This window comes from Carassius carassius, chromosome 7 (genome assembly GCF_963082965.1).
Source record: "Carassius carassius chromosome 7, fCarCar2.1, whole genome shotgun sequence".
Taxonomy (NCBI): domain Eukaryota; kingdom Metazoa; phylum Chordata; class Actinopteri; order Cypriniformes; family Cyprinidae; genus Carassius; species Carassius carassius.
Genome location: NC_081761.1, coordinates 7,019,648 through 7,047,283, shown reverse-complemented (window position 1 = coordinate 7,047,283; position 27,636 = coordinate 7,019,648). Strand labels below are relative to the sequence as shown.

The 27,636-nt window shown below is 35.8% G+C and overlaps 4 protein-coding genes across 5 annotated transcripts in view; 1 reads left to right on the top strand and 3 right to left on the bottom strand.

Moving 5' to 3' along the window:
• The window catches only part of LOC132143449 (FERM domain-containing protein 7), a 9,521-nt gene extending 1,476 nt beyond the window's left edge, over nt 1-8,045 (top strand). The window contains exons 2-12 of the mRNA XM_059553659.1: nt 1,093-1,197; nt 1,917-1,959; nt 2,840-2,918; nt 3,017-3,114; nt 3,230-3,344; nt 3,946-4,093; nt 4,234-4,329; nt 4,832-4,995; nt 5,927-5,995; nt 6,735-6,810; nt 6,885-8,045. Coding sequence (XP_059409642.1) covers nt 1,093-1,197; nt 1,917-1,959; nt 2,840-2,918; nt 3,017-3,114; nt 3,230-3,344; nt 3,946-4,093; nt 4,234-4,329; nt 4,832-4,995; nt 5,927-5,995; nt 6,735-6,810; nt 6,885-7,931 — 2,040 coding nt within the window. The 3' untranslated portion in view covers nt 7,932-8,045. The remainder of the gene's footprint in view (nt 1-1,092; nt 1,198-1,916; nt 1,960-2,839; nt 2,919-3,016; nt 3,115-3,229; nt 3,345-3,945; nt 4,094-4,233; nt 4,330-4,831; nt 4,996-5,926; nt 5,996-6,734; nt 6,811-6,884) is intronic.
• A 2,886-nt stretch (nt 8,046-10,931) lies between these two features.
• Nucleotides 10,932-14,643, bottom strand: pip4p1b (phosphatidylinositol-4,5-bisphosphate 4-phosphatase 1b). The gene is made up of 7 exons (XM_059553180.1): nt 14,411-14,643; nt 12,780-12,961; nt 12,562-12,668; nt 11,753-11,858; nt 11,580-11,632; nt 11,384-11,474; nt 10,932-11,285 (listed from the first exon to the last, which is right to left on the bottom strand). The coding sequence occupies exons 1-7, from the start codon at nt 14,511-14,513 to the stop codon at nt 11,139-11,141; spliced, it is 789 nt and encodes a 262-aa protein (XP_059409163.1). The 5' UTR covers nt 14,514-14,643; the 3' UTR covers nt 10,932-11,138.
• Nucleotides 14,644-15,155: 512 nt separating this feature from the next.
• Nucleotides 15,156-19,739, bottom strand: zgc:77880 (zf-DHHC domain-containing protein). Of its 2 annotated transcripts, none has more exons than XM_059553656.1 (9): nt 19,528-19,739; nt 18,628-18,716; nt 18,438-18,511; nt 18,155-18,267; nt 17,938-17,999; nt 17,502-17,622; nt 17,301-17,373; nt 16,753-16,897; nt 15,156-16,106 (listed from the first exon to the last, which is right to left on the bottom strand). In XM_059553656.1, exons 1-9 carry the CDS (start codon nt 19,650-19,652, stop codon nt 16,015-16,017), a joined length of 894 nt encoding a protein of 297 aa, XP_059409639.1. In that variant the 5' UTR covers nt 19,653-19,739; the 3' UTR covers nt 15,156-16,014. The 2 variants fall into 2 exon arrangements, with proteins under 2 accessions (XP_059409639.1, XP_059409640.1); XM_059553657.1 differs by having other exon boundaries at nt 18,155-18,258; nt 19,528-19,735.
• Nucleotides 19,740-19,927: 188 nt separating this feature from the next.
• eif3f (eukaryotic translation initiation factor 3, subunit F) lies at nt 19,928-27,214 on the bottom strand. Its single transcript, XM_059553658.1, has 8 exons — nt 27,058-27,214; nt 26,802-26,872; nt 26,422-26,501; nt 25,399-25,536; nt 25,213-25,304; nt 24,904-25,040; nt 20,429-20,542; nt 19,928-20,048 (listed from the first exon to the last, which is right to left on the bottom strand). Exons 1-8 carry the CDS (start codon nt 27,167-27,169, stop codon nt 19,971-19,973), a joined length of 822 nt encoding a protein of 273 aa, XP_059409641.1. The 5' UTR covers nt 27,170-27,214; the 3' UTR covers nt 19,928-19,970.
• Nucleotides 27,215-27,636: the final 422 nt, after the last annotated feature.

The window sequence follows — 27,636 nt, the reverse complement described above, 5'->3', positions numbered from 1 at the left end:
AGCACAGGCTGGTTTTAGCTTCTTATTTTTCTCCCTCATCCACATGGAAAAATTTAAAAACAGGTGGAAAATGCAATTAATTAACATCAAAAGAGAAAAAATATATAGTTTCCACTTGTTTTAATAGCCTAAAAGAAATTAATCTGAATGTTAGAAGATAAAACTTACACTTAGACATGCCAAAAATACAAAACAAAATTACTAAAATGTAAAAAAAAAAAAAAAACCTGAAAAAAAACATTAAAAGCTAATTCAAACTATTAATAAACACTATAATGGTATATAAGTAATACTAAAATAATGCTGCTACCTGGCATCATGGTATCAGCTTTTGCACAGAGAAGCACCACTCACATTTTTTGTAAAAATAAATGTTGAGTACTTTGATGTAGATTGTGTTCAGTGGACTCAAAGTAAAGCTAGCATTGAATTAAAGTGCATAATCAGTGACGATTCACTGTTAAATATCCCATTTGTCCTGAATAAACAGTGCAAGAAAGCATCCATTATGTCCTCACAAATTTTGGCATAAATTTACCCTTCTATGAGAGTCACAGATCTATCTTTGTACTGTGATATGTGTTTCAACCTCTCATGCTTGTTCAAGACTTAATCCCTCTATCTTCTTCTTATGTTCCCTGTCTTTGACAAGATAATAGGGAGGTTTTATGCCCCGCTGTCACAGTAAATACAGGGTTCAAGAACACATCCTCACAAACATATGTGCCCACAAACACACTCATCAGATAGCAACCCTGTATTTTCAGGCTGACTCAGTGAGCATCTGACTTTCCCATAATTCTTTTTAAGGAGTTCAGTTGCTGCAGATTCAATTACCAGAGAAAGTTGCTCTAAGAGTCACATTCTGCTCAAATCGCATCACCATCTCATTACCACCCACATCAAGTAATGGAGATGGAAGAAAGAAGCAAATCTGAGGAATAATTTCACAGTGACACTGCAGTCACATCAGTCAAAAATAACATTGATACAAGTAGCACTGAGACGAATATCAATTTTGAAATGACATGTAAGATAAATAAAGGGTTTACATGTCTGTATTGTGATTTAATCTTCTTCATCTTCCCACAGAGAAAGATTCTGGGCTCTGATTTCTTCAATAAGGTGTGTGGTCATCTAAAGCTGCTGGAGAAAGAGTACTTTGGCCTGGAGTTTCGTCACCATACTGGCAGCTATGTGAGTCAAAACCTTTAACCTGTCAATGACGTCAATAACAGAGTTTGATCAAAAACAGCAGAGCCTAGCACTTCAAGGGATATTTCACCCCTCCAAAATGAACATTTTGTCATAATTTACTCATCCTTGTGTTGCTCCAAACCTGACGTTCTTTCTTTTGTGGAACACAAAAGAAGAAATGTTCTATAATATAGATGGCCACTCTTTTACATGCAATTATTATTAATGGAGTCTAGAACTTTTAAGCCTTAAAAAGGATGCAAAAGCACCGTAAAGGTGTCAATAAATGGTCCAGTTGACTTGTGTGATGTTCCAATTCAAATTAATAGTCACTGATATCCATCAAACTCTTTGCAACAACTTTACAAGAGTAGTGATGGTCTTTTGAGTGAGATTTTTTAAGTCAGTTCATCCAGTTCAAGAACTGATCTGAATGATTTGTTCACAGTTCTTCCTGATTTTATCAGTTCACTAAGTCATTGATCTTGTCACAGCTGTTCTTGGGTTAATAGCTCATTGCATGGCAAGATTATGAATGAGTAATGACTTCAAAACTTTATCTGAAGAAAACATGGTTTGGAACAGTTGAACAATAAATGACAGAATTTTCATTTTTTGGTGAACCGTCCCTTGAAATAGTTGCTATGTCAACACTTGTAAAATAGATAGGTGTTTTCTGCACCCATAGAAAATTAAATAAGATACTGTTTCTTCTACAGGTTTGGCTTGAACTTCTGAAACCAGTGGCTAAGCAAATCAAAAGTGAGTTTTATTATGTCATTTTTGTTTTGTTGTGACAAGGTCCACTTGTTAAATTTGTTTAGGTCACATTTTAGTTTAGTAACCTTCTCACTATTAAATATTATTTACAACTTTTGCCTATTAAACTCCTAATATACTGAATATCAAAGGTTAGTAATGTAGTTGTTCAATTTAGGTTACAGAGTAGGAGGATTATGTGGTTTTAATATTGTCATGCATAATAAGGCATTAATATATGCTTTATAAGTACTAATAAACAGCCAATAAGCTAGTAATATGCATGGTAATAAGCAGCTAGTTAATAGAGAGAACTGGTCACTGTGTTTTTTTTTTTTTTTTTTTTAGCCAATGCTTGTTATGCTAATGATAAATGGGGAGTGATGCATTAGTTTTGCTTAAGTTTTACTATTGGCAAGGAGAAAGGTTAAAGATGGAAGGATTAAAATAGGGTTTCCATAAAAAGTAATTTAATAATTTAGTGATCCAATTTGCCCATAAACTCTTTGACATAACACACTTAATACTGTAGAAAACTACATAAACAGCTAGAAATTTTTAGCAAGTCAGCAGCATTTTTTGCAAATTAACATACTTTTAAAAATACTGTATCTTGAGAACATATCCCATGGCAAATCTTACCCCACTCTCCCCTACCCTTGATGCTTACTGTAGAATATGTTATCTCAGAAGTCAGTATTCACCAATTATCAATTCAGTTCTTTCCTGGATTGAACCTTTAATTTACCATCACAGATGCTTAACCATTAGACCACAACCATGCACTTGATCCTTTGCCTTTAGTGAATGTTAAGCTTATTAATAAAGTAGGCTTAATGCTAGTTTTATGGGTCTAATAAGATAGTGTGCTTCTCATCCATAGATATCAGTGATGTGGCTTTCCATTTTATAGTGAAGTTTTTCCCTCCTGACCCAGGACAACTGCAGAGAGGCTTAACAAGGTAAAACACACGCACATGATTGTCTGATATATATAGGCAGATAAATAGATGGTGATAGGTCATATGCGTTCAGTCTGACTGCTGCCTCTTTTATACAGGTATCTATTTGCCCTTCAGATCAAACAGGATCTGTCAAATGGTAGCCTTACCTGTAACGATAACGGCGCCGCCCTGCTGGTCTCTCATATACTGCAAGGTAGCTCCACTTACCTCATTAAATGTCTACATAACATCAAAATACATTGCTTTCAAATCCTGCCTGTGATTATCATATGCACATTATACTTCTCCCTCTCTGTCCCCATTTGCAGCAGAAATCGGGGATTATGATGACGAGTTGGATGCTCATCATCTTGAAAATAAGCAATATGTGCCAAACCAAGAATACTTGGACCACAAAATCATTCGCTTTCACAAAAAGCACAGGTAAGATACAGCTACACACCATGCAAGTATACCAGAATAATAATATTACCACTGACATCCATATATAATGTATAATGTAATGTATTGTAATGTAATAATATACTTTTACCCTTTGTCATTACATTTTATTACACAACACTTAATTTCTGAACTTATTTGTTTTGTTTTGTTTTCTTTGCATGTATGGATTACTTGGGTTGTCACCGAATATATAGAAATATATTTACTGAGAAAAATGGTGACGTGTTCAATACTTGCTGTATGTGCCAATGTGACAACATGTGTCGTGTAAACAGGCAGATCGGATGTTCTGAGGCATTGCATTCTATGTCATTAAAACTGCGACAATTTAGTACTTCTCCGTGGTTTAATGACATCATATTATTCTTTAAGCATGCACAATGTTTAAGATGGTATGGAAAGTATAACCACATGAATCAGATTAGGGTCACAATTGACAGAAAGTAAAAAAAAATCGGATATAGGCAACAAATTAGAATTGGGCATAAAGACCTGCTGTGTAAACATGGTCTTAGTTACCAAATCAAAACTCAAGTGAGAACATTTGTACATTCGGCAATAATTTTGTTTATGGGGTCAGAGGTCATACTCCTGCTGAGTCAGATGTGCATTTGCTGGAGGTTGCCCGGAAAATGGACATGTACGGGATCCGCCCCCACCCTGCCCATGATGGAGAAGGCATGAGGATCAACCTCGCTGTCACACATATGGGAGTACTCATTTTTCAGGTAATATACAAAAATATGTGCTTGCTCCTTAGCTTTCTAATTGAAAAAAAAAGGAAAAAGAAAATGCATAAAAAAACACACAGCAACCATAATTGCAGCTTAGAAATTTAAACTCTCTTACATGTTTATGCCGTTATCAGGGAAACACAAAGATCAATACCTTCAGCTGGGCCAAGATCCGAAAGCTGAGCTTCAAGAGGAAACATTTCCTCATCAAACTCCACACTGAGAGTGGGGTGAGACACAAATGATCCCTCCATGGCAACAGCTGTATTTACAATGGAATCTTTGGGGAAAAGAATACAATAGTTCCTCAGCAACACTTGAAATAATCTTTCTCATTATGTATTATATCTGCAGAGACTGTGCTGACTTCTAGATTTACATTTAGTCATTTAGCACACACTTTTATTCAAAGCTGGCAGACTTACAAATGAGGAACAGCACAAGCAATTTATCATGAGCGACAACAGAATGATATAAAATAAACGGAAGATAAACATCAGAAAATGCAAGAGGGCAGATGCACAACTTTTGTTTATCATATTAAATAATCCAATCCAATCAATTGGTACAATTTAAGATATTTTATATTGACGATTTCCATAAAAATAGGAATGTATTTCTAATAAGAAAGAATAAGGATAAAAAAAAATAAAAACGTTCAACAAAAAGAAAACTGCATGGAATGTTCAGTAATATCCTCATCTATCATTCACTCAACTCTTATTGTGTTAGCCTTCAAGGAGAGACACTGTTGAATTTTCCATGGCCAGCAGAGATGTGTGTAAGGCATTCTGGAAGTTGTGTGTGGAGTATCATGCTTTCTTCAGACTTGCCGAAGAGCCCAAGACACATCAAAGGTCCATTCTGTCCAGCAAAGGATCCAGTTTCAGATACAGGTATTTGACAGGCAGACTTTAGATTTTGTGAAATGTAATGATAAGCCCCAGTTGTCTAATACTTTATGTTATATGATTATAACCTGAGAGGTTGTAATGATTATAATCTTCTTTACTAAACACACAATAAGAAACTTTAGTCATTGGTTTATATGTGTGAAATATACTGAGAGCTGATGATAACTGGCAAAATGAGTGATGGTAATCACTGGCAACAAAAAGTGGGTGTGTCTAGCGATATGATAAAGTTGAGAAAAGTTTAACTTGATGAGAATGAACAATATGATCATATTACATATACAGTATGTGGCAATATGATCAGATACGATAGCTGAGTGTAGGCTTGATGCAGAAGTTAATGTCACTGTGAGTGATTTCAGTCTTCTGTATAATATATCTCTGCACACATACAGCAGTATAATAAAATAATAAGTGGAAACCATGTCAGAAATGGGCAACATTCTGCTGAGTGAGCTTGATTCATGTATTGGCAATTATACACTACAGTTTGAAAGTTTCATACTTCTGTTCAACAAGGATGACATAAATTGATCACAAAATGACAGTAAGGACATTTACATTGATCAAAAAAATATTTAAAATAAATCCTGTTCTTTTGAACTTTCTATACATCAAAGGATCCCCAAAAATATTTTTTGCATTGTTTCCACAAATAAAAAAAAATTTAAATAAAAAAATTAAGAGGCACTGTTGTCAACATTGATAATAATTTTTCTTATGCAAAAAAAATCAGCTAATAAGAAAGATTTTTGAGGCTCATGTGATCATGTGATTAAATACTGGAGTAAACAATGCTGAAAATCAAGCTTAATGACATTAATAAATTAAAATAGAAAGAACTAGGTTTGATTATATATTTTTTGATCAGTAACAGTTGTCTCTTTTTATTCTTGCGATTGTGGTATTGTAGTGGCAGGACGCAGAAGCAACTTCTTGAGTGTGTAGGCTCTGGAGACAAGAAACATTTGCCTTTTGAAAGGTAAGATGTTACGTTGGGTATTGTGTGTTGTGGGAATACATTTGTGCATAAATTGTACATGTAGTTTCTAAGCCACTAATGGGAATAATCGGAATAGCAAAAATTATACAATTGTCTTCTGTTGGCTTTGACAATTAGGTAGTCCTGAACTAAGTCAACTTTACTACGTTGAGCCACTTAAACAAAGGCCCTCATGAGCACACATCTGAAACATAAAATGTCAAATAGGACACCCTAAAGTGTCATGAATGGACAAGTCATAACCATTTCAAGTCCACAAGTTAACTTTAAGGGCACCATTTGGGATTATACTACCTGGGAAACCAACAGAACAATATCAAATGCACCAGAGATTTGACATCTTTACACTCTCAGAAAAAATTACAAAAGCTGTCCCTGTGGCAGTACCCTTTCAAAAGGCACTAATATGTAACATTTACATACTAATTTGCATGCTTTAGGTACAAATATGTACACTTAAGGTACTAAAATGCACCTTTTATGAGTAAATACGGTACAGCGGTGTACCCTTTAAAAGGGTGCTCTCCCAGTGACAGATTTTGTACCTATTTTATGAGAGTGTAGGGCATATTAACCTGCAAATGGTTTAAGGTTGTCTTTGAACATTACAATGTGTTTTAACATTTTAGTTGCAAGAACAGAGTCTTTAGGGAATTGGACAGTGCTGAAGGGGTTTGTTTTTCACTGCATCTACAGCATGTTTTGCACTTTTTTTCAGAAGTTACTGCAAGTCTGAATATGACACTCGACAGTGCAGATCCTCTCCTGACATACTGACTGACGTCTCCAAGCAGGTATTGTACTAGTTACTTGCATTTCGGATTTGTTTTTGGATTGTGTTTCTCACATTTGTTTCTTCCACACATAGCTGTACGAGCATCTACCTCCCGACCAAACCGTTGCTGGGCAACACAGCGAACAGACAGGCGTAGCAAAGCGCAGCCTATCTGCTGTGGAAGTCATGTTCGCTAATGAGCTGGAACGATCCAGGCCATTGTCACGAAATCCTGCCTTTTCAAGCAACTCTGCCTCACCCAAGCTCCGTTCCCTTTCCACATCAGGAGCAGAACATCATAGTAGAGGAGCTCAGAGACAAAAGGCAAAGAGAAGATTGTCTCCTAGCGCCCAGCATCTTGTGCTCCTCTATCCTAACACACCCCATCTACAGTTCCACCCAGTGCTGCCAACCTTCCCACTCGCCACTCATCCGTACCTGCCGCAAGACCACACGTCCTCATCCCTAGACCGACTCCCTCAAACCCATCACAACCATGTGCCTCTGCAATACTTGCCCAGACAAATTGCCCATTCGTCATTACCATCCTCTTGCTTGTCACCACAACTACAAAAGCAGCAGGAAAGGTTCCGTCCTGCCGGCCAGGGAGAATCGAGATTGTACCCTAGAGGAGGACTTGGACTAAGGGTTGGGTTGAATAGGAAATTGGACTTGAGTGGAGTGGAAGCGGGACATTACAGCGACGACTCCACCTTTCAGACCGGCTTGCCACGTCGAGCCTCAAGCCAACCAGACTTCGAATTCCAGCGACTTACTCTGGCCTCCAACGCCGCTGCCTATGCATCCGAGTATCGCCCTCTAGGATATTATCCACACCTTTCTCGACACCAGGTTCCTACCAGGCCCACCTACCTTCCTCTAAGTCCCGCCCCAATCCCAGAAAGACCCACTTCTTTATGTGTACTCGGCACAGGTAGTTATAGTGATTCAGATTCAGACACTTTCTACCCCTACTTTCCTGCACTGGGTAAAGTGGTGCGTTCTGGTCCGCTGGCACGCATGCGCTTTTCTTCTGGAAGCCTCCAACTTGATGAAGAGGATGGAGAGGAAGAGGACTTGGACTGCCCGAATGATGAGGAGAACACTACTCTCACCACTGTTAAGGTTCTGAAGTTGTAGCCATGTGCAAAATCGTGACAAAAAATCGCTAAACAAATAATATAAACATTTGATGGCCTGCAGACCTTGCACTTTTAGAAGAAATGGTAGAATAAGCATACCCTAAAGTATTCATATTAGAATAAATGTTCCAAAAGGGGAAAATTTGCAGTGACGTCACAGAACAACAAATGTTTGGTTCTCCAAAGAACCTCTCAGTGGACCGTTCTTAAAAGAACCATTTTTTTTTAAAGAAATGTGAAGAACATAATCATCTAAAGAATGTTTTTTAACTGTAAAGAACCATTTGTACAATAGAAAGGTTCCATGGATTCAAAAGGTTCTTCGTGGAACCATAGATGCTAATAAGATCACTAGAAGCTTCCAGGCAGGAAAGGTGTTGGAGCTAAACTCCACAGGGAAATGGCCCTCCAGGAGCAGGACTGGACACCTCGGACCTAAATTATACATATTAGAACCTTTTGAAAAGGTGCAGCAACAGTGACAGGTTTTGTACCATTTTTTTTCTGAGAGTGTGGGGTAGTATCAAAAACAGAGGGGGCACACTATTAGTCAGGTGTCTATTACTGTAAATAATACATTTCAACTTGATTTGCATCTTTGATCTAAAGTTATATTTTGTCGTAAGCTGCTTTTATTAAATTATGTAAAGGGACCGATTACCCCAAAATGGAAATTCTGTTATGATTTACTCACCAAAATGTCGTTGCAAACCTGTATAAATTTCTTTCTTCTGAGGAATACAAAAAGAAAAGGATGAACTCCAGAACTGGATCAGTCAGATGCATGAATGCATCATTTTGTGAACTGGATGGACCAAATAAAAAGACTCAACACATAAATCCACCATGATAGGAGTGGATTGGATATTCTTTCAATCTGAGTTCCACAGAATTTAAAAACATCGGGGTGTTTAAATGATGTATTATTTATTTTATTTTTTTGTAAACTATACTTTTAATTGGTTATTATTCCATAAAATGTACTAAATATGTACTGAGTTAATAATCATTCCGTGGTGATTCAAATTAAATCTTCATTTTCAGGTAAAGTTAAGCCAAGTCCATAATAATGTAACATAACTCAGATAGCTGACAATTAAAACCGATTTTCAGATATCTGTGTGGCTGGAAAACATTAGCAATTATTTATTTGACATCTGTGCTACCATAGTTATAAGTATTATGATAAAGATATGTATTACGTTTTGTCATTTATTAAAAGTCATGCTCATATACCACTACCATGTTCAGTTGAATGTTTGCATATTGTAACTTTCATAAGCAACTTCTCTCTGGCTTCTCATTATAGTATTTCATTATGTTTGTCAATTAAAATAAGTCAAAACCACAAATATTCAAGAGATTGTTAAAACATTTTAGTCACAAAGGAAAATACAAAAATTATCAACAACAAAATCAACAATGACAAGGGTAGATTCTGTTAGCGAAATCGCTAAAATGTAGTGCAACAATATATATAGATATATATCTAACATTTTCAACGAAAAATTAAGAGTAAATGCACAGTACTACAACTGCACACTCATGTAAACAAATCAAACTCTGCAAAAATAAAAACATACTGGTCACTTCTGAATTTCACAGAATAGGTACAGGTACAAGTACTATGTCTATTAGTAACTGTATCTTCATTAAGAGTGCAGTGCAAGAGGTTCATTTCAGCTTACATGATTTGTCAGCCGGTACATTTACATCTGATTACACTTTCCAAAATAATGGGCAAAAAATGACAACAGCTTGTCACTGGTACAACTTTGTACCTTATTTGCCCTCAAAGGATTCTAGGCCTATTATTACGTCTTTTAATTTAAAGCTAGATAAGGTATGAAGTTGTCCCAGTGACAGACTGTTGTACGATTAGATAAGGTATGAAGTTGTCCCAGTGACAGACTGTTGTACGATTTTTGCACACTGTTTTCATTCGGTATAGATATTAATCACAGCAATATTTTGATGAGTTTTTAGTGTCGCTAGCATTTAACAGTTTATATGTGCAGATTGTGCCAAAGAGAGAAAAGAAAAGAAAAAAAAATTAAGTCAAAATTGTAATTTAAAAAAAATTCTCTTTCCATACTACTTTACTAGGTAATGTTGAAGGTTCGTAGCATATAAAAGAGAAGATTTTAATGCAGCTTTATACCTATATAACCACAGACAAAAACTAATTATGAGCAGCATTAAAAAACAGCATCAACAAAAGAAGCACAAGGATCATTAGGAATCTCAAAATTATCTGTAATATTGCATTGTGTTGGATATTTGAACTTTATTAGTTAGTAAGCAAAGCATAATGCTGAATGCTATAGGAGGAAGGAAAGGAAGGTAAAGGTTTGATCTAAACTTGGGCCACAGACGAGAAGAAACCTCTATAGAGTCACTGAATAATATCTACAGAAAAGCAATAAACTACACTGAAAGAATAATCAATTCATCTTTGCCTATGGTTCAATCTATAGCACATTCCAATAAAAGCACTAAAATGCAAAAACAAAAATAAGTTTTGCTTTTGCTTCTCCTCTTTTCTAAACCTTCCAAATGTTTCAGTGTGTTTTCATTTCCTTTTTCTTGCTTATTTTATGTGCAAGGTCAGGGTTTTACATAAAGCTAAAAGTTGCCGTTCCTGCAGTACAAGTTTTAACACCAGTGCACATGATCACATGAGGCACTTACTCTTTGTGTTTCAGCAATTCAGCCACAATCTCTCATTCTGACTGTAATGTTTCCATATATTTGTGTGATGCCACAGTGATGTCAATTCATGGTGCAAAAATAGCCTGTGTAAGTAGTTACTGATTGTGCAACTAAACTAGAAGTTATTATCCTACTGACAAGGCTGAAATATAGTTTTTTCTATGCTTTTTCTAATTCTTTAGTGGTTAGGAAGCAGATTCCCATCAGGAATGCTGGCAAATTAGATTTGAAATCAGTTCAGAGAAGAGGGTTCAAAAGCAGAGCACTGTATCAAAAAAAAAAAATCATTTGGGTGAAAAGTGGTCACATTTCACCCCCAAATCAAAATAATATTATAATTACTATTATTATCCAAAATAATCATTGATTTTGGGGTGAAATATGTCTCGGATATTTTCCTGACAAAGCAGCACTTTATTAACATCTTTTTGCTCCGTTTTCTCTTTACTTTTGCACTTCATTGCTACCTCTTCCTCCTTCACATCCATCACTCCTATGATGAGTAGCTGTGCAGCGGTTCACTGATTTTCATGCAGGCCCAATGTAAAGCTCTGACCAAAGTGATCAGCACCAAGAGAATGAAAAGTACCCACGAGGCATAAATCCCATTATATTTCAGTCCCTTCCTCCACGTGCCAGCCTATAAAGAGAAACAGAACAGAGAAAAGGGGATTCCTGGTATTCTGAAATGATGGTGCGCTTTGAAATAATGAACTCTAAAAATGCTTTTATACTTACGATCAATCCTGCAGTCGTTATAATGAAGATCAAGCACAGCAGGAAACATATCAGACTCCGCTTTCTAGGGTACCTCTGGCCAATCGATGAGCTGTATGGATGAAAAATATTGAATTACATGCTATTAATTGACTTGCAGCCAGTGAATGTAACTGCTGGTACTAAATAGAAGGTCTATGGATAATAATTAGCATACACTTTTCTGCAGTGTGGACAGCGAGCCAATGTCCGATCTGTAAATTCTGTCCACTAAATCAACAACAGAGAGACATCGGGTCACAGCTATATTAAGGCTATTATTCGGGCAAATGAAATGATAAAGAGCTTTAAAATATTGCAACTGTACATGAATATAAAAAAAGTTCTTACCAGAAAAGTGTTTCCACAGTGGCCACAGGAAACTCTGGCACCAATAGGCTGAGGATTCGGACTACCGGCACTAGGATGAACTGGACCTAAATTGATAATTCGCTTACTGATCCCCATCAAAAAGAAAAAAGAAAAAAAAAGTCAAACATGCACACACAAAAACATGAAATAACAGAATTTCTGTAAACTCATAATTAAAACTAATAAGAAAAACATTATCAACATCATTGCACAACAACCAATGGGAATCCAATCATACTTAATTACTTTGTTTCAAAAATCTTTAATGTCATTAAAATCTTTAAATATCTTTAAAATCTTACTTATCTCCCAACTTACAGTATCTACTAAATTTCATTTAAAAAAAAAATATAAATAAAACATGTTTTTGAATATACGCTACTGTTCAAAACTTGTGGTGATAACATTTTTGATTTTACATTTTTGAAAGAAGTCTCTTGTTCCCACCAAGGCTGTATTTATTTAATCACAAATACAGCAAAATCATCAACAAAATCTATTTTCATAAAATTATTTTCATTAATTTATGTGATGGCAAAGCTGAACTGCATTCATTATTACAATTTAAAACAACTGTTTATAACTGGTTTATATAACAGGTAATATGCTGATTCGGTGCTCAAGTCTTATTATTATCAATTAATTATTGATATATCTAGTAGAAACCTATGCATTTTTCAGGATACTTTGATACAGAAAAAGTTTAATAGTACATATATATGTTCCATGGTGTGTTCCTAACCTAATACTTTGTTGGAAGGCTTATGAAGGATGGTAATGTCTCTCACCAGTAAGGTCGAGGGCAGGCAATCCTCTGCGAGGTGACTTTGCAGATGAGAAGACAATTACACGGACACCTCACATACTTCTTTCCTGCTGGAGCATTCTTTATGGGCTAGATAAAACAGGAAGTGATATCACCAGTACAGTTTTCAATCAAAAATAACACATAATATTAGGTATGTCTGATGACTGGAATCCTAAATTAATGTGCTTGTTAACTCACTGTAGCTTCATTGCAGACACCGCATTTGACCACATGCTGGTGGTTTTTGCCCTCCACACTAATAAGCGACTGACACACTCTGCAGCTGATGACAGCAGCACTGCCGCTCTCCGGAGAGCCCAGCGGGGAGTACGGTGGAGGAGCCTCTCCAACCATCGATGTGGGAGGAGCTGATGGGAACGCTGGGAAATCTGGGATGAAGAGAGAGAGCAGGAGAGATGTATAATATATGTAGGTTGTCTGTGTCAACGAAACAAAATTTTACTTAAATCAAGAACAGATTTGGGTATTAGTAGGGAAATATTAGGATTTCAAGATTCCTTTACACTCCTAACATTATTTATCTAATAAAATTATATGGAAATGTGGGAAGCAAAAAATGATCGTCAGTATCGGATTATATAAATACTTATTGTGATTCTAAAATAATTATCTTAGGTTTGATAAAAATTTATCCTGATAATTTGTCACAGTGGAACTGAAATCTGAACTGAAAACTGAAATCAGGTTTTGAAAAACAATAAACATTTAATAACTACAATATGGTGGGAGGCATGCACTGTCTTAAAGATGGTATAGTTGAGAAAAACAGTAACGTTAATTACTTCATCCTCGGAGAGTCCATAAATGGGTTCGAAATTCGTAGCCCTAAAGCCAAATGGCAATTTAATACACACATACACAAAAACACACACACCCGCTCATGTGAAAGATGGAACAATAGCAAAGTGATATATATAGCCTTTTTTTTACTTTTAATTTCATGGCAGAATCAACCTTCCATACAAACGGGTAAAACAATGCTTAAAACCTTTTATTTATTTTTTACACAATATTAATGAATATACTTACTTTAATAGATTTACACTAATATCTAACTGATATGGCCTCAACTTTTTACTTAAATTAGAAATTATGTTTATATAAATCATAAATATACATAAATAAGTTCAGTGCTAAGAAAGTAAGATATTTTTGCAATTGATAATACAAAACATTATTATCTAAATAAACATTACAAATACATTATGTAAATAAATACATCAAAATATTAAGTAAATAATATTCAACATCAATAAAAACCCTAACCTAACATTATCCCTTCATTACTAACCATATCAAATTTTAAATAAATTTTATTGCCATTTTTATGCATTATTTGAGCAAAGCAAAGAAAATCGATTTGCTAGACAGAGCAATATTGTGTAGATAGTTAGGTACTCGTCGATTTTAACTTGTATTATTGCTCAATAGTCAATAACAACGTTACTTGAACTGATAAACTGATAAGTGTGAGGGCAAAAATCATGATTCCTTAAGTCATGTGATTCTGGTGCACACTGTCTAATCTGCCACTATTTGTAGCGTGCTCAGGATCTGCAGATTACCGATTACGGAAAGTTAAATCACATGTTTAAAATATGCACACGCTGTACTCTAAATGAATCAGAATAAAAGTAATAAATAATAAATGCCTCGCTAGTCAGCATGTGAGCGTGGGCATCACAGGCGCGTTCGAATGCTCCAATCGAATCGTATGTTCGAATTCGCCTACGATGCTCAAAAATGATGTTGATGAACCATAGGCAGCACGAAAAGCGTTCTGTCAAAGCGGGTCGTGTTTGACTCACTCTGTGGTTTGCTCGGAGGTCGGTAGGTATCATCTCCCGGTGACAGCCCGTTCATTCCATAGCGACTGTCCAACAGCAAAGGCGATCTCTCACCGTCAGCCATGCCGTAAACGAGCGCTAAATCCCGCGGTGGATTTAGGGTTTGCTGCTGGATAATGTTGTTGCGGAAAGCAGAAGTGATGTGTGAAAACAAATCTCTAGGAAGTGTCACATGACTTTTTCTTTTTTTTGCTACCAGGAAGTCGACAACAAAAATAACAACACAAACACGTGATCAACGGTTGGGCCAGTAAGCGACGAGCTCAGAAGGATTGAAAAATTAATATGATCCCTTTTTAATTAGCTCTCACTCATTTAGGTTTGCTGTGCACCCGGTTCCAATGAAATATTAATGTTCACCTATACAAGCCTTTATAAAAGCTGCCTGTTTTAGAGAATGAAATACAAATAGTATGATGTATTATACTCCCATACAAATAACAATCTATAATAGCAAATACAAATAATAACATTAAATACAAATAATAAACAAATTTGTGTGCACACGCGCATTCTTACACACACACACACACACACACACATACACATATATATATATATATATATATATATATATATATATATATATATATATATATATATATATATATATATATATATATATAAGTGTGTGTGTGTGTGTAAGTGTGTGTGTGTGTAGATAGAAAGATTTCCTGAATAATAAAAAAAAAAAAAAAATGTAGGCTATATTTACCACTACTGGTTTATTTCCACTCAAACTTGACATTTTTTAAGTAAAAAAGCCAGAATATGAAAAGATGTCTTTTACTTCACATAAGTCAGAGCAGCATTTAGACACAAACAATCCACATATAAATGACAATAAATATCAATGTAAACATTCTCAATATACATGTTCATCTTATGTACACACATCCCTCAAGCTGTCCATGAAACAGCAAAAACATTAACATTTCAAACAAAACAAAACCCATCGCTTCAACAAAAGTAGTCCAGTGCCCTGAAAATGCAGCAACAACTTTTGTCAGAAATTAAAGTTATAATATACATCTTTATTTACAATCCTTATGTAAAATGGAGTACTGTACATGTACTCAAACACACACAATAATACCAAAATGAGTTATGGTGCATCCTATTGCATTTACCTGAAATACAGTCAACACAGCTGACCTTGCGAGTCTGTCCTCGTGTCCCTTAAAGCCAATCAATGGTTATGTAATGATAAATATACTGGTTACAGGTTAAGATACTGCTTTAGTAACTTCAAACAAGATAGTAACGAGAGAAAACTGACTAATCTGCATAATTAATATTACAAAAAAAATAAAAAATAAATGTCCTGGGTTATATGAAGAAAAATCATTTAGATGAACAGAGAATTGAAAAAGATCCAGGTTTGTAGAAGTACCTTATATTTGTATGTGTGTGAGAAGCAGCAAGCAGAAGTCACACTCACACAGCAGCATTCTTCTGTCATCATAGCTGAAATTTGCACTTCGGTAACATAATATTCACAATGTCCTACAAATGCTGCGATACTGATGAAACGTTCAAAGGAACCGATGGAAAACTGTTTAGTGTTACACATCGTAATCAGGAAGTGCTGAATAACTGATGCCGCCAACAGAAGTTGGGGAGGAATGGAGTGGGAACAACCAACATATTATAGAACCTGTAAAATATAAAGCAGAAAAACTATTATTCTGTACATAGCCATTCAAAAGTGTGATGTCATTTTTTTTTTTTTTTCAAAGAATTCATTTTATTCAGTAAGAATGCATTAAATTGAATAAAAGAGACAGTAAAGACATTTACAAGGTTTCAAACTGTTTCTATTTCAAATAAAATGTATTCTGAACTTTCTATTCACCAAAGAATCATGAAAAAATATATATATTGCTTACAGTAATAAGCAGGAGACATGTGTGTTTAACATTGATATTAATGAGAATTGTTCTTGAGCATATTCAAATGATTTTTGAAGGATGTGACAGAAGGAAGCAATGATGCTAAAAATTCAGCTTTGCATCACAAGGATAAAAACATCTTAAAATATAAAACAGTTATTTTAAATGATAGTAATATTTCACAAAATTACTGATTTTACAGTATTTTTTCCCTCAAATAAATGCAGCCTTGGTGAATATAAAATAATTAAAAGACCTAAAAGACTATAAAATACACATTTTTGTTTTGTTTTGAATAATGTAAAACATATTTCTCAATGCTTTGGATTTGTAACAGCACCAGTGATTCAATTCTAACAACAGGCTTGCATGATCAAAACAGACGCTGTAAATAAATGGCATTAAACTCACCACGTCCGAAAACCTCCCTCAGCAATGCAATTTTGGGCTTTCTTGTGTGTGCAATGTGTGTTGGGTGGGTGGTGTTGGGTTTATCTTTCAATAGTCTGTTTCTCATCTGTTCAATGGGCGTCTCATCTGTTATAATGGACACCAGCTTGGGACAAAAACAACAGAGAGGAAGGAGAGGACAGATCAATGCATGCAAAAAAAAAAACAACTTTAAATTTCAACAATTATTTACATAAATGAGAAGAAAACACTAGTGTTCAGAAAGCCAAAAAAGCCTAGTGCAAAAGTTTTATGCATGATTAAGTTTAGACTTTAGTTTAAAAAGAGACACTTTGCATCAATCACAGTATTTATTCTATCGGCTGTGAATGAGGATCAACACACAACACATCATCTGCAATGTAAAGGTGGCAAAAGATGTTTAAATTAATTAAATGATTCAGATAAATGCAAAATTACAATATAAAATATTACAATGATGGCATTGCTGTTTATTATAATGTTAACATATAGTCCAAAATTAGGAACTATATAATGCTGAAGCATACCTGGTCATAAAATATCACCAAGACAAAAACTCCAAAAAGTATCGACTCCACCAGCAAAATAATATAATGTGCCCTGTATAACAAGTGACCGAGAACAGTGTGAGAGAAGTGAAAACTAACAAAAGAACATTATTCTTAAACAAAATTGTAATCGTTATATATTTTATACAAACATATACAGGACCTATATTGGTGACTTACACAATGAGATGTTTGCTGGGAGCTTCTTCTCCTTCTTTATCTCCATCTCCCTCTCTTTCGCTCCTTATTCTCCACACCCATGCTGACACCACCAGCGCCATGGAATACAAGCTGGCCATGCCTACAACGTCAGACAGAAACAACATGGCATTAGAGGAGAGGAATGGAAAACATGGACTCCAACACTGAATTTCTTCACGGGAAAGTTAACCCAAAAAAGAAAATTATATCATCATTTCATGTTGTTCCAAACAGTTTTGGGTCCCATTGACTTCCATACTAAGGATAAAAATACAATGGAAGTCAAAGGGAACCCTGATACTATTTGGTTACTAATATTCTTTAAAATATCATCTCTTGTGTTCCACAGAAGAAGAAAAAAGGTATACAGGTTTGAAGTGGCTTTTAGATGAACAACTATCCTTTTAAAACTTACCTGTGTAGAAGAGGAACTGAATGAAGTATTTCTGATTGAGTTCTCCAACACAGTTATTGATCCTATAAAAGAGCAAAAACATATGCAAACACTTATCAGACAGACTGCAAAAACAAAAATATATTGCAAACTCTTATTCTACTTTAAATACACCTGGTTACATGAAAATATATTCAATTTGACAATGCTGGCTAATGGAAAATGATGAAAGGTTCACCATGGGCAGTGATGGTCCATTCTCCTAATGCAGCGCTGACAAACTCTGCAGTGATGGGCCCGAGGAGGCCGATACGTCTCACAGCGACTGCACACTGTCCAGCCCTCACAGCCCCGATGACAGCAACACAAAATTAAAGACATGTCAGAGAGCAAATGCACTGTGAAATAAGATCCAAAGCTAGTAAATAGACTATCCACACTCTGCGAACCATTATAGTAAACCAACATAATAACTACATTATAAACAATGTTACAGGAGTACACAAACCAGCAACACTCACTCTGTCATTCAGATGGTTGGACTGGGACCTCAAGTCTGAGAAGTCAATGGCTGTCTCAGGAAGAGGAACCATACCTGTAATAATAATAATTGTAAAAAATGGTACAAATTCATAGGGTTAAAACACAATCAGTCTACAATATATGAAACCCAGAGAAAACGAGATTGTTCCATGAAATAAGAGCACTCACCAGGATCAGAGAACACTGCTTTTGAATGGCACGCCAGCAATAGTAATAAAATAATATTAAACACAGATCCATGGAGAGTGCACCATACACTAAACACAGAGAAAATAGATAAAACATAATATTTTGCATATCACATTTGTATCCAATGCAGTAGTAATTTTGTTGCCAGCTACTTAACAGGACTTAAATTAAGTTAAATGACCAATAAACCCCAAACAATATTTTTACATTATGTGTGATAGTTTCTTCATACTGGCTATAATAACAGATAAAATATAAAACCAAAAGCACAATTACAAAAAAAACAAAAAAACATTACAATTCGAAATTAAGACTTAGGTGAAATTATTTTGATTTTCCTTTTTTTTCATTAAAACAATTCCTAGTGATAGCCTGATAAATATATAGGAGGTTGCTATTTTAAAAGCTAATGTCCAAAAGTTGTGAGACGTTACAGTTTAATGTAGAACGGAATTAAAGTCTATACACCTTTTACTTCCCAGTACTTCAAACAATAGCACAGTACACTTCAAAATAAATAAAATAAATTAACATAAGAGAGAACGCGCGGTAATAATACTTTAGTAGGTTAGCTTGTTAATTTCATGTGGGATACCCTGAAACCTTAAGACCACAGTATCAGCCTGAAAGTGTAGTAAACACACGCTGAATGGTGTTCTACCGCAGTGACAACGATGCTGGTACTAGTTGTTAACAGTTTAAACGCACTGTAAACAGTTCGCGGGAAAACACACCAGAACGCTGATAACAGTCATCACGCTGTTGCTATGGGTGATTCTAAAAAATCAACCATTATAAAGCGACGGTCTCATGAGATCATGGGTACTGTTACGTGAACCAAACGTTGACTCTTTAAAGCTTCGTTCACACGGTACTCACCTTCCAGAATACGCGGGGATCAGGACATACTGAATCACAACATAGTCGGCGTAAAAGACGCTGAAATAAGTTAAGATGAGACAAATAAACCCGCACGGGTCTCGCCGACAGCGAAACACAGCCATCTTCCCATCTGCGGTCTTCCTGATGACGTCATAAAAGGACCAGCGTTACGTGTCTCGTCGTGTCTGTCGTCCGCGTTCATTAGTCCTGACCACCTGTGAACGGTTGTGTTTTTGTCTGGTGATTGATAATACTACTCGTCAAAACATGATATATAGTTCTATATAAATCTAGCACAAACTTTCGAATACCTTTTATTATTTTTTTTAAAGCAATGCTTTCACAATCCCATAAGATATCAAAGCAGCACAATGTTTAAAATCAAATAAATCACAGGTTGTTGGAAGGACAAATATGTTTTTATTTATTTTAATTTCTGATCACAGAACAACTAGCTTCTCATTAAGCGCAATCTGAGCTTGAGTGAGATTTGCCAGGTAGGTCACCATCAGCAGATCCTGCAAAGAAACAAGAGCATGAGCACTGCATAAACACCACAACACAGCTGTGATTCAGTCTGAGAGACATTACAGGGTTTCTACTGTTTTATTATTTTATAAATCATTTTGATTCGGGAAGACTGGCAAAGGTACCATTAACGATTTAGAAGTTTTAGTAGTGCAATAAACTAGTTTGACCGATTCATTGAGAAAATGAAAAAAAAAAAAAAAAAATCAATTCACTCATATCACTATGGCTAACATGTTTTATTTAACATATGAGCAATAACTAGCCACTGAAATATTCTAGAACAGAAAAAAAAAAAAATATATGACTGTGGGAACCCTGAAAGAATGTAAAACATGCAGTATACAGTATAACTGTACAGGTCACTTACATTAATGTTGGAGTTCAGCATGCTCTCAAAGTCTTCTGCTGAGATCTTGGGCACTTTGTTCACAAGATCCATCAGGAAACGACCAACACCGTTATCTGCCATCACTTTACCAGACTAGAAAATAAAAAAAAATATATTTAAGTTTTTAAACAGAAAATTGATTTTGTGAGATTATCCTACAATATGAGTGTTGATAACTCTTAGGGACTCTTGCATTTCCCATAAAATACCTTATTTAATATAACTGCACATTATAAAGATCAAATACTAATATACATACATATATCAGGGCTTCGACAATAAGGACTGGCCAATGGCCCAGGGCCAGCATGAAAGATGATCATGGCAGTTCACACATTTGTTACTTGCCACTGCTGCAGTGTCACTAGGTTTAGCATTTCTACACATTTTTAAGCCTTGCCAATTTAAAAATGTATAACTATTTTAAAGCATTCAAGCAAGAAGCAAAAGATGACTACATTCAATACTAGCACACTGTGTTTTGTGTGTACAGCAGGGCTGTAGCTATCGAATATTTTAGTAATCGAGTATTCTACTAAAAACTCCATCGATTAATCAAGTAATCGGATAAAATATGTTTTTGCTTAATTAAAGTGCAATATTAATTATGCAAGAGAAAATAAGACTCCTGGGTCTCTTAAAATGAACAACTAAGTTTTCTTTTTAGAAAAAAAAATGTTTTATTTTTTAAATGCATAGAATGCAATGCATACACAAAAAGAAACATTTAATTAGTACCCATTGTTTCTCTTTACTTGTACTGTGAACAATGACAAAGTTAACAGATGAATTTGAGTGCATTTAAGTGCCATTCAGTTGGGGTTTTAAATAAAACATTTTCTGAGATGCACATTAAATATTAAACACATAAAACATTAATTTAATTTATCTTTTAATTATTGAAAATTAGGCAAACTTAACTTTTTGTTAAACAAAGGGAATTTACTATTAAAAATAAAACATGGAAGAAATGTTGTGTGATTAAACCTTAAAAGAATAATATTTTATTTTTTTATTTTTTTTAGTAGTAGGCTATGTACATTCTGCTGACTTATTCTGATGGGTTGACGTACCTTTACAGTTCTGTGTATGTGATGTGACGCTAGTTTTACTCAAATCAAAGGTCAAATATGAAGGCATTTTAGTCCTTCATAGTCAAATGCTCATGAATTTACTGTCAGAGTAGTTCTGGAGATGTTGTTCATGTGTTCATGTCCTAATTTAGTGAGACAGCAGACGCTGAAATCACCGGAGCGTCACGCGCGCTTCAGTGTGTGTGATAAAGCAGCGGTCCTCAACCTTTTTAGCGCCAAGGACCGGTTTAATGTCAGACAATATTTTCACGGACCGGGCTTTAAGGTGCGACAGATAAATACAACAAAATTAAATGATACGACTGGCATAAAAACTGCGGTATATTGTAAATATAATAATAAACATGAATCCACTGTGTATTCGTATGCAACTTTATTAGCAGCGTCCTCGTAACATCGCGCCAACAACATACGAATAACATCCTCTCTGCCCCCTAACCCTAACGCTCACTGACTCTGGTCACGATGGTGACGTTTAAACATGCCTTAAAAATAAGATACACCACAAAAACGAATATAAAGTCCATGAAAATTTTAGCTCACCATAACGCTAAATCAATGGGAGCCATGAGCTTGTTTCTCTGCAACGAGACTATCCCATCTAGGGGTAATGGGAGACAATGACACCCGAAGTGTGTTGCTTATGTCTAGCCTACTCCGTAATTTTGTAGACGACTGTTTCTTACTCATTTTGCTTGCTACTGGGTTAAATTTTAGCAGCCTTTTTACAAAATAAAAGATTGTTATGGCTCAGCGTACTTCACCTTCCACCTAGAGCCTCTGTTATTTGTTTTGCAAAACTACACCGCTCCTGGCTCTTCTAGTCCAATCAGCGCAGGGCTGTGCCACAGTGTTGTTTTGTGTTGAAAATGTAAAATATATATATAATGAGCGAGTACATCATAAATCCGTTTTCCAAACCATGTTTTTGTCTTATCCTGAATCACTACGGTACACCTATAATAAGTGTTTATATTCAGACTATTTTAGTCTGGTTGGGGTCGGCAACGCTGCAGAGTAGCACAGTACCTGCGTGACTCGCCATAGATGTAAACAGAGAAAAGTAGCTCAGGCTACAATGTTCTTCCGCCAGATGCGAGCGCCAAAAGTTACCGACTGCACCTTTAATGTAAGTTATTTATTCTTTCTTGTGCGGTACCAAATGATGCACGGACCGGTACTGGTCCGCGGCCCGGGGGTTGGGGACCACTGTGATAAAGGAACTCGCGCTCCTGCTCCATTCATTAACAAAGACACGCAGAACATGCAGGATTCATATTTAAATAGACTGTTCCGGCTTAATATTTACAGATATTAGTCCATATCGTGATTGGATGTAAGTGCAATGACCTATTTTTGATTAATTCATTAAAAATTTGGCAAATTCCGTGACATTCCGCGTTAAACTGTAAAATCCGTTTTTATGACTGGATAACGCGATTCCCTCCGAGTTTTCTGCATCGCGGAAATCATAGTGCCCCAGTTGTGGTATGCCAGCTCTATCTTGCGTGGCTTATAAGAGGCTTCGAGGCTGAGGAATTTGCCTCAATTTTTTTTAATCGAGTTACTCGAGGAATCGTTTCAGCCCTAGTGTACAGTGAGCATTCATGCGCTTGAACAGAAAAATACTAAATTATGTCAAAATAGCGGTCTTGGCGAGTTACTTTATAGTTTTAACAATTATTAATCTATATTTACTTTATAAAATAAATAGATCCACAATATAGTTGTCGTGGGCACTTCTAAATGGCGTGAATTTATTATAATATATTACAAATTATTCAGAATTTGGAATGCATTTTAAGAATACTATTCCCATCAACAATGCTGTATGCTGCTTGAAAGAGCATGTGTTGCTCTGATGTAAACAAGCATGCATGAAAAGCACATGAGGGAACATGTGAGAGACGTGCTGAATGAAAGCACATTCACTCTCTGACAGCAGATGGCGCTAAACTGCAGAAAATGCAGCCCTTACCCTGGAAACCCCATAAATAAAGCAGCTGCGCTACTTTCTAAAACATATTTAAATAATTTTATATATCCATTCAGATTTATGCATTCAGTATGGTGTTCATCACAGCGCCAAATACTTAAATAATTTATTTTAAAACTTTTTTCCATTTTAATCTGGACTACAGCATGCACTAGACATCGTTTGAAAGTGTTTTGATTCTTTATTATTCATTCACACTTTACATTAGGGCTTCATTAGTTAATTCATTAGTTAAAGCTGAAGTAGGTAAATTTTGTAAAAATGTATTTGTGAAACCTGTCATTATGTCCTGACAGTAGAATATGAGACAGATAAACTGTGAAAAAAATCAAGCTCCTCTGGCTCCTCCCAGTGGTCCTATTGCCATTTGCAGAAATTCACCGCTCCCGGTAAGAAACAACCAATCAGAGCTGCGGGGTCCGTAACTTTTTTTGTGTTCAAGATTTACAAAATGTATATAATAAGCGAGTACACCATGAATCCATTTTCCAAACCGTGTTTTTAGCCTGTCCTGAATCACTAGGGTACATCTATAATAAGTGTTTATATTCGGACTATTTTACATTGCTTTGGAGGTACCGCGGCGGAGTAACCCGGTACATTTGTGATTCTTCATAGACATAAACAGAGAGAAGTAGCTCCGGCTACAATGTTCTTCCGCAAGACGCAAGCAGTTCTGTTTATTAACCGATAGAGCGTCAAAAGTTACTGACTGCAGCTTTAACAAACAGCCAGTGAAAAATTATTCTGAACATTCATTAATCTTAGGTATTCCAATATTAAATAACATGTTAAAATTGAAAGTTGCAGCTGTGTTATTTAATGAGCTAACATGAACTAAGATTTAGTATTTAAGTTGTTTTTAACAAAGATTAATAACTTTTATAGCAAATGTAGCTACTGCTCATTGTGAATGTTAATGGTTAACTATATGTGATCTTACTGTAAAGTGATACCCATTGGTCTTTATAATTCTTTTGCACTTTAATCTGTGTAAAACTTAACTTTATATATTTTTCTGTATTGCTTTATTGTATTTAAATGTTCAGATTTTTTTATTAAGAAAAAAAGTTATTAAACCTGTTATACTGTATTATGACCACTTTTTTTAAACTACATTTAAATACTGTGATAATACAGTTTAACGTGATAAAAGCATTAGCAATTAATCGCAACAGGAAAATGGCTGCATGATTAATTGAATGTGATTGTCATGCACATCTTGTCAGTAAATCCGGATCGGTGATCTGTGAAAGTCTTCTGTGCAGCACAGCAATTAATAAAGTATGAAAAATAGCAACTCTTTGGATAGAAATTTGGATAAATTACCTCTGAAACCAAATAGGTCCCAAAGAGACACTCACCAGTACATCTTCTATATACGAGATCACTGTGGACAGCATTTCTTGTACGCGTCCGGCTGCACTGGCCACCTGGGCCAGGTCTGTGGTCAGTCCATTGGTACGACTGGGAGATGCACGAGTCCTCTGTAGAAGTTCAACTATAGAGAGAGGTGATCAACCCATTATAAGAATATGCTCAAAAGAAAATGCTATTCTTAAAATATGCAACTGTAACAACATTCCAACAAAAGATATTGTGTAAACCAGTAGTGCCATTCAATTTAGAATGAATAATCCACAAAAATGTATAAAAGTGGAAAAAAGTCTGACCTCCAATGCGCTCAGTGTCGTAGTAAACATACTTGACTGTCAATGGGGTGAACATGACACCAACTGTCTTGCCCGGAACGCCCATCTGGGAACTAACAACACAATCAACAAACAAACACTGCTAGTGCGGCAGAAGAGAGCAGATCAGCAGCAAGAAATAATCTATCTTTGTCTAGATGATCTTACCTGACATAAGCACGGATGTTCATTTTGTTGCTCTGCAGTGCTGTGTCCACAGTCAGATGAATGGGGTTCGGAGCCTCTCGGCTGTAGTACTCGTGGATCAGAACAGAGTGCTCTGTGATGTCATATCCTGTAGCATACCTGCAAAACAAAGATTGTGCTCATTATGTTTGCATTTCAAAAGCATTTTCCACCAAAAATAAAAATATATTCACTCAGACAGACCATCCAAGATGTAGATAAGTTTGTTTCTTAACTGGAACAGATTTAGTGAAATTTAGCATTAGCACTTTCATTTTCACTTTCACTTTGCAGTGAATAGGTGCCATCAGAACGAGGGTCTAAACAGCAGATATTAACATTCCAAATAAGTCGCAAGTAACCCACATGTCTCCAGCCCATCCCTTAAACGGTTAGTTCATCCAAAAATTTAAATGATGCCATTAATGACTCACCCTCATGTCATTCCGAACCCGTAAGACCTCCGTTCATTTTCGGAACACAGTTTAAGATATTTTAGATTTAGTCAGAGAGCTTTCTGTCCCTCCATTGAAACTGTGTGTACGGTATACTGTCCATGTCCAGAAAGTTAAGAAAAACATCATCAAAGTAGTCCATGTGACATCAGAGGGTCAGTTAGAATTTGTTGAAGCATCGAAAATACATTTTGGTCCAAAAATAACAAAAATTACGACTCTATTCAGCATTGTCTTCTCTTCCGGGTCTGTTGTGAGCGCATTCACAACACTGCAGTGACGCTGCTGATATAACATTTTTTTAATAAAAAAGATAACACGTCAGCAGCGTCACTGCACACAGTTTATCTTAAACTGAGTTCCGAAGATGAGCGGAGGTCTTACGGGTTTGGAACGACATGAGGGTGAGTCATTAATGACATCATTTTCATTTTTGGATAAAATAACCCTTTAACATCTTGTGAAGTGGAAAGCTGCTTCTTTGTAAGAAACAAAAATACATCAACATATTGGTTTAAAACGATTTTGCATATTTCTCTTTTCAGCATACCATCCAATAATGACTTCACTTGGCGAAACCTTCTTATGGAGCTCGTACATGTTCTTGGCGAACTCCATGTCAACAGCCACCTATGATATAAACATTGCAATCAAAGATGAGGTCACTTCTGTGTTGTTCACTCTGTCTTTGATGGATCGTGTTTTTGAAAAATTCATGTACTGTGATTTTTACAAGGAGGAACTCAAAAGCACATCCAATAATTTGATAGTACATATCCAATAATATGGTAGTACCATGATCATTTCTAGAAATGTTTAGTAAGTGTAAAGTAATCATACAGGTAAACGGCATATACCATGATATACCACCACGAATACATCATAGTAAGTTACTTAAGCGGGAGAATGAGCTGATGCTGTTTGTCTCACCTCATCTTCAGACTCATTGTGAGGAACAGAGAAGCAGTTTGTGACTTCCACTGAATGTTTGTCTGTTGTTCCTGTGTGACACACAAATTAAACCAGTTAAGTGGTTTTCTTTATATTTAGTGCACATGCGCATTCTAATCCTCTTCGGCCATCTGCTCGACTACAACACATGCTTCGTAATACAAAACGACGCTTTTTGTTGTCTTTATTAAACGCGACTGTCTCGGACTTCACTCAGAGAAAGTAAAGGACCCACCGAGTAATGTTCCGATCACGCGAGTCGCTCCCTCATTCCGTCGCTCGTACGAGTCCACAATCGATGCCAAAACCACCGGGTGGATTTTCACGACTGGGCCGTGGACCGCCATGATTTCGTAGAGGAAGTGAAGTATGATGATAAACAGAGAAGAAGAGAGAGAAACATGTCTCCGTGGGATTCGTGCTGCTGTCCCCTAGCGGATGAAGCAGATGTCTAAAACCACATTATTTATAGAAATAAACAGAATGTTCTTAAATTTCAAGAACATTTCCTCTATTTCTAGGTCACAAATCAAAAACATAATCATTATCATGTGAACTTCTTCAGAAGTCACTGACTGCATTGAAGTACACGATGCTGCATGACATGGATCATGTGGTTTAGCACAAACTTGCTAAATTCAGGTCAGCAGTGCTGATGGCGCTGCAAAAGATGCAACGATCAAATACTAAGACAATGGTACATTGAATTCAGCAACGAATTCACTTCAAGGCAAAATGAAGAGAAAACGTGACAGGTGAAAGATTTGAAAATGTGTAAAAACGTCAGTTGCCAATGTATTTATGTAATATTTGA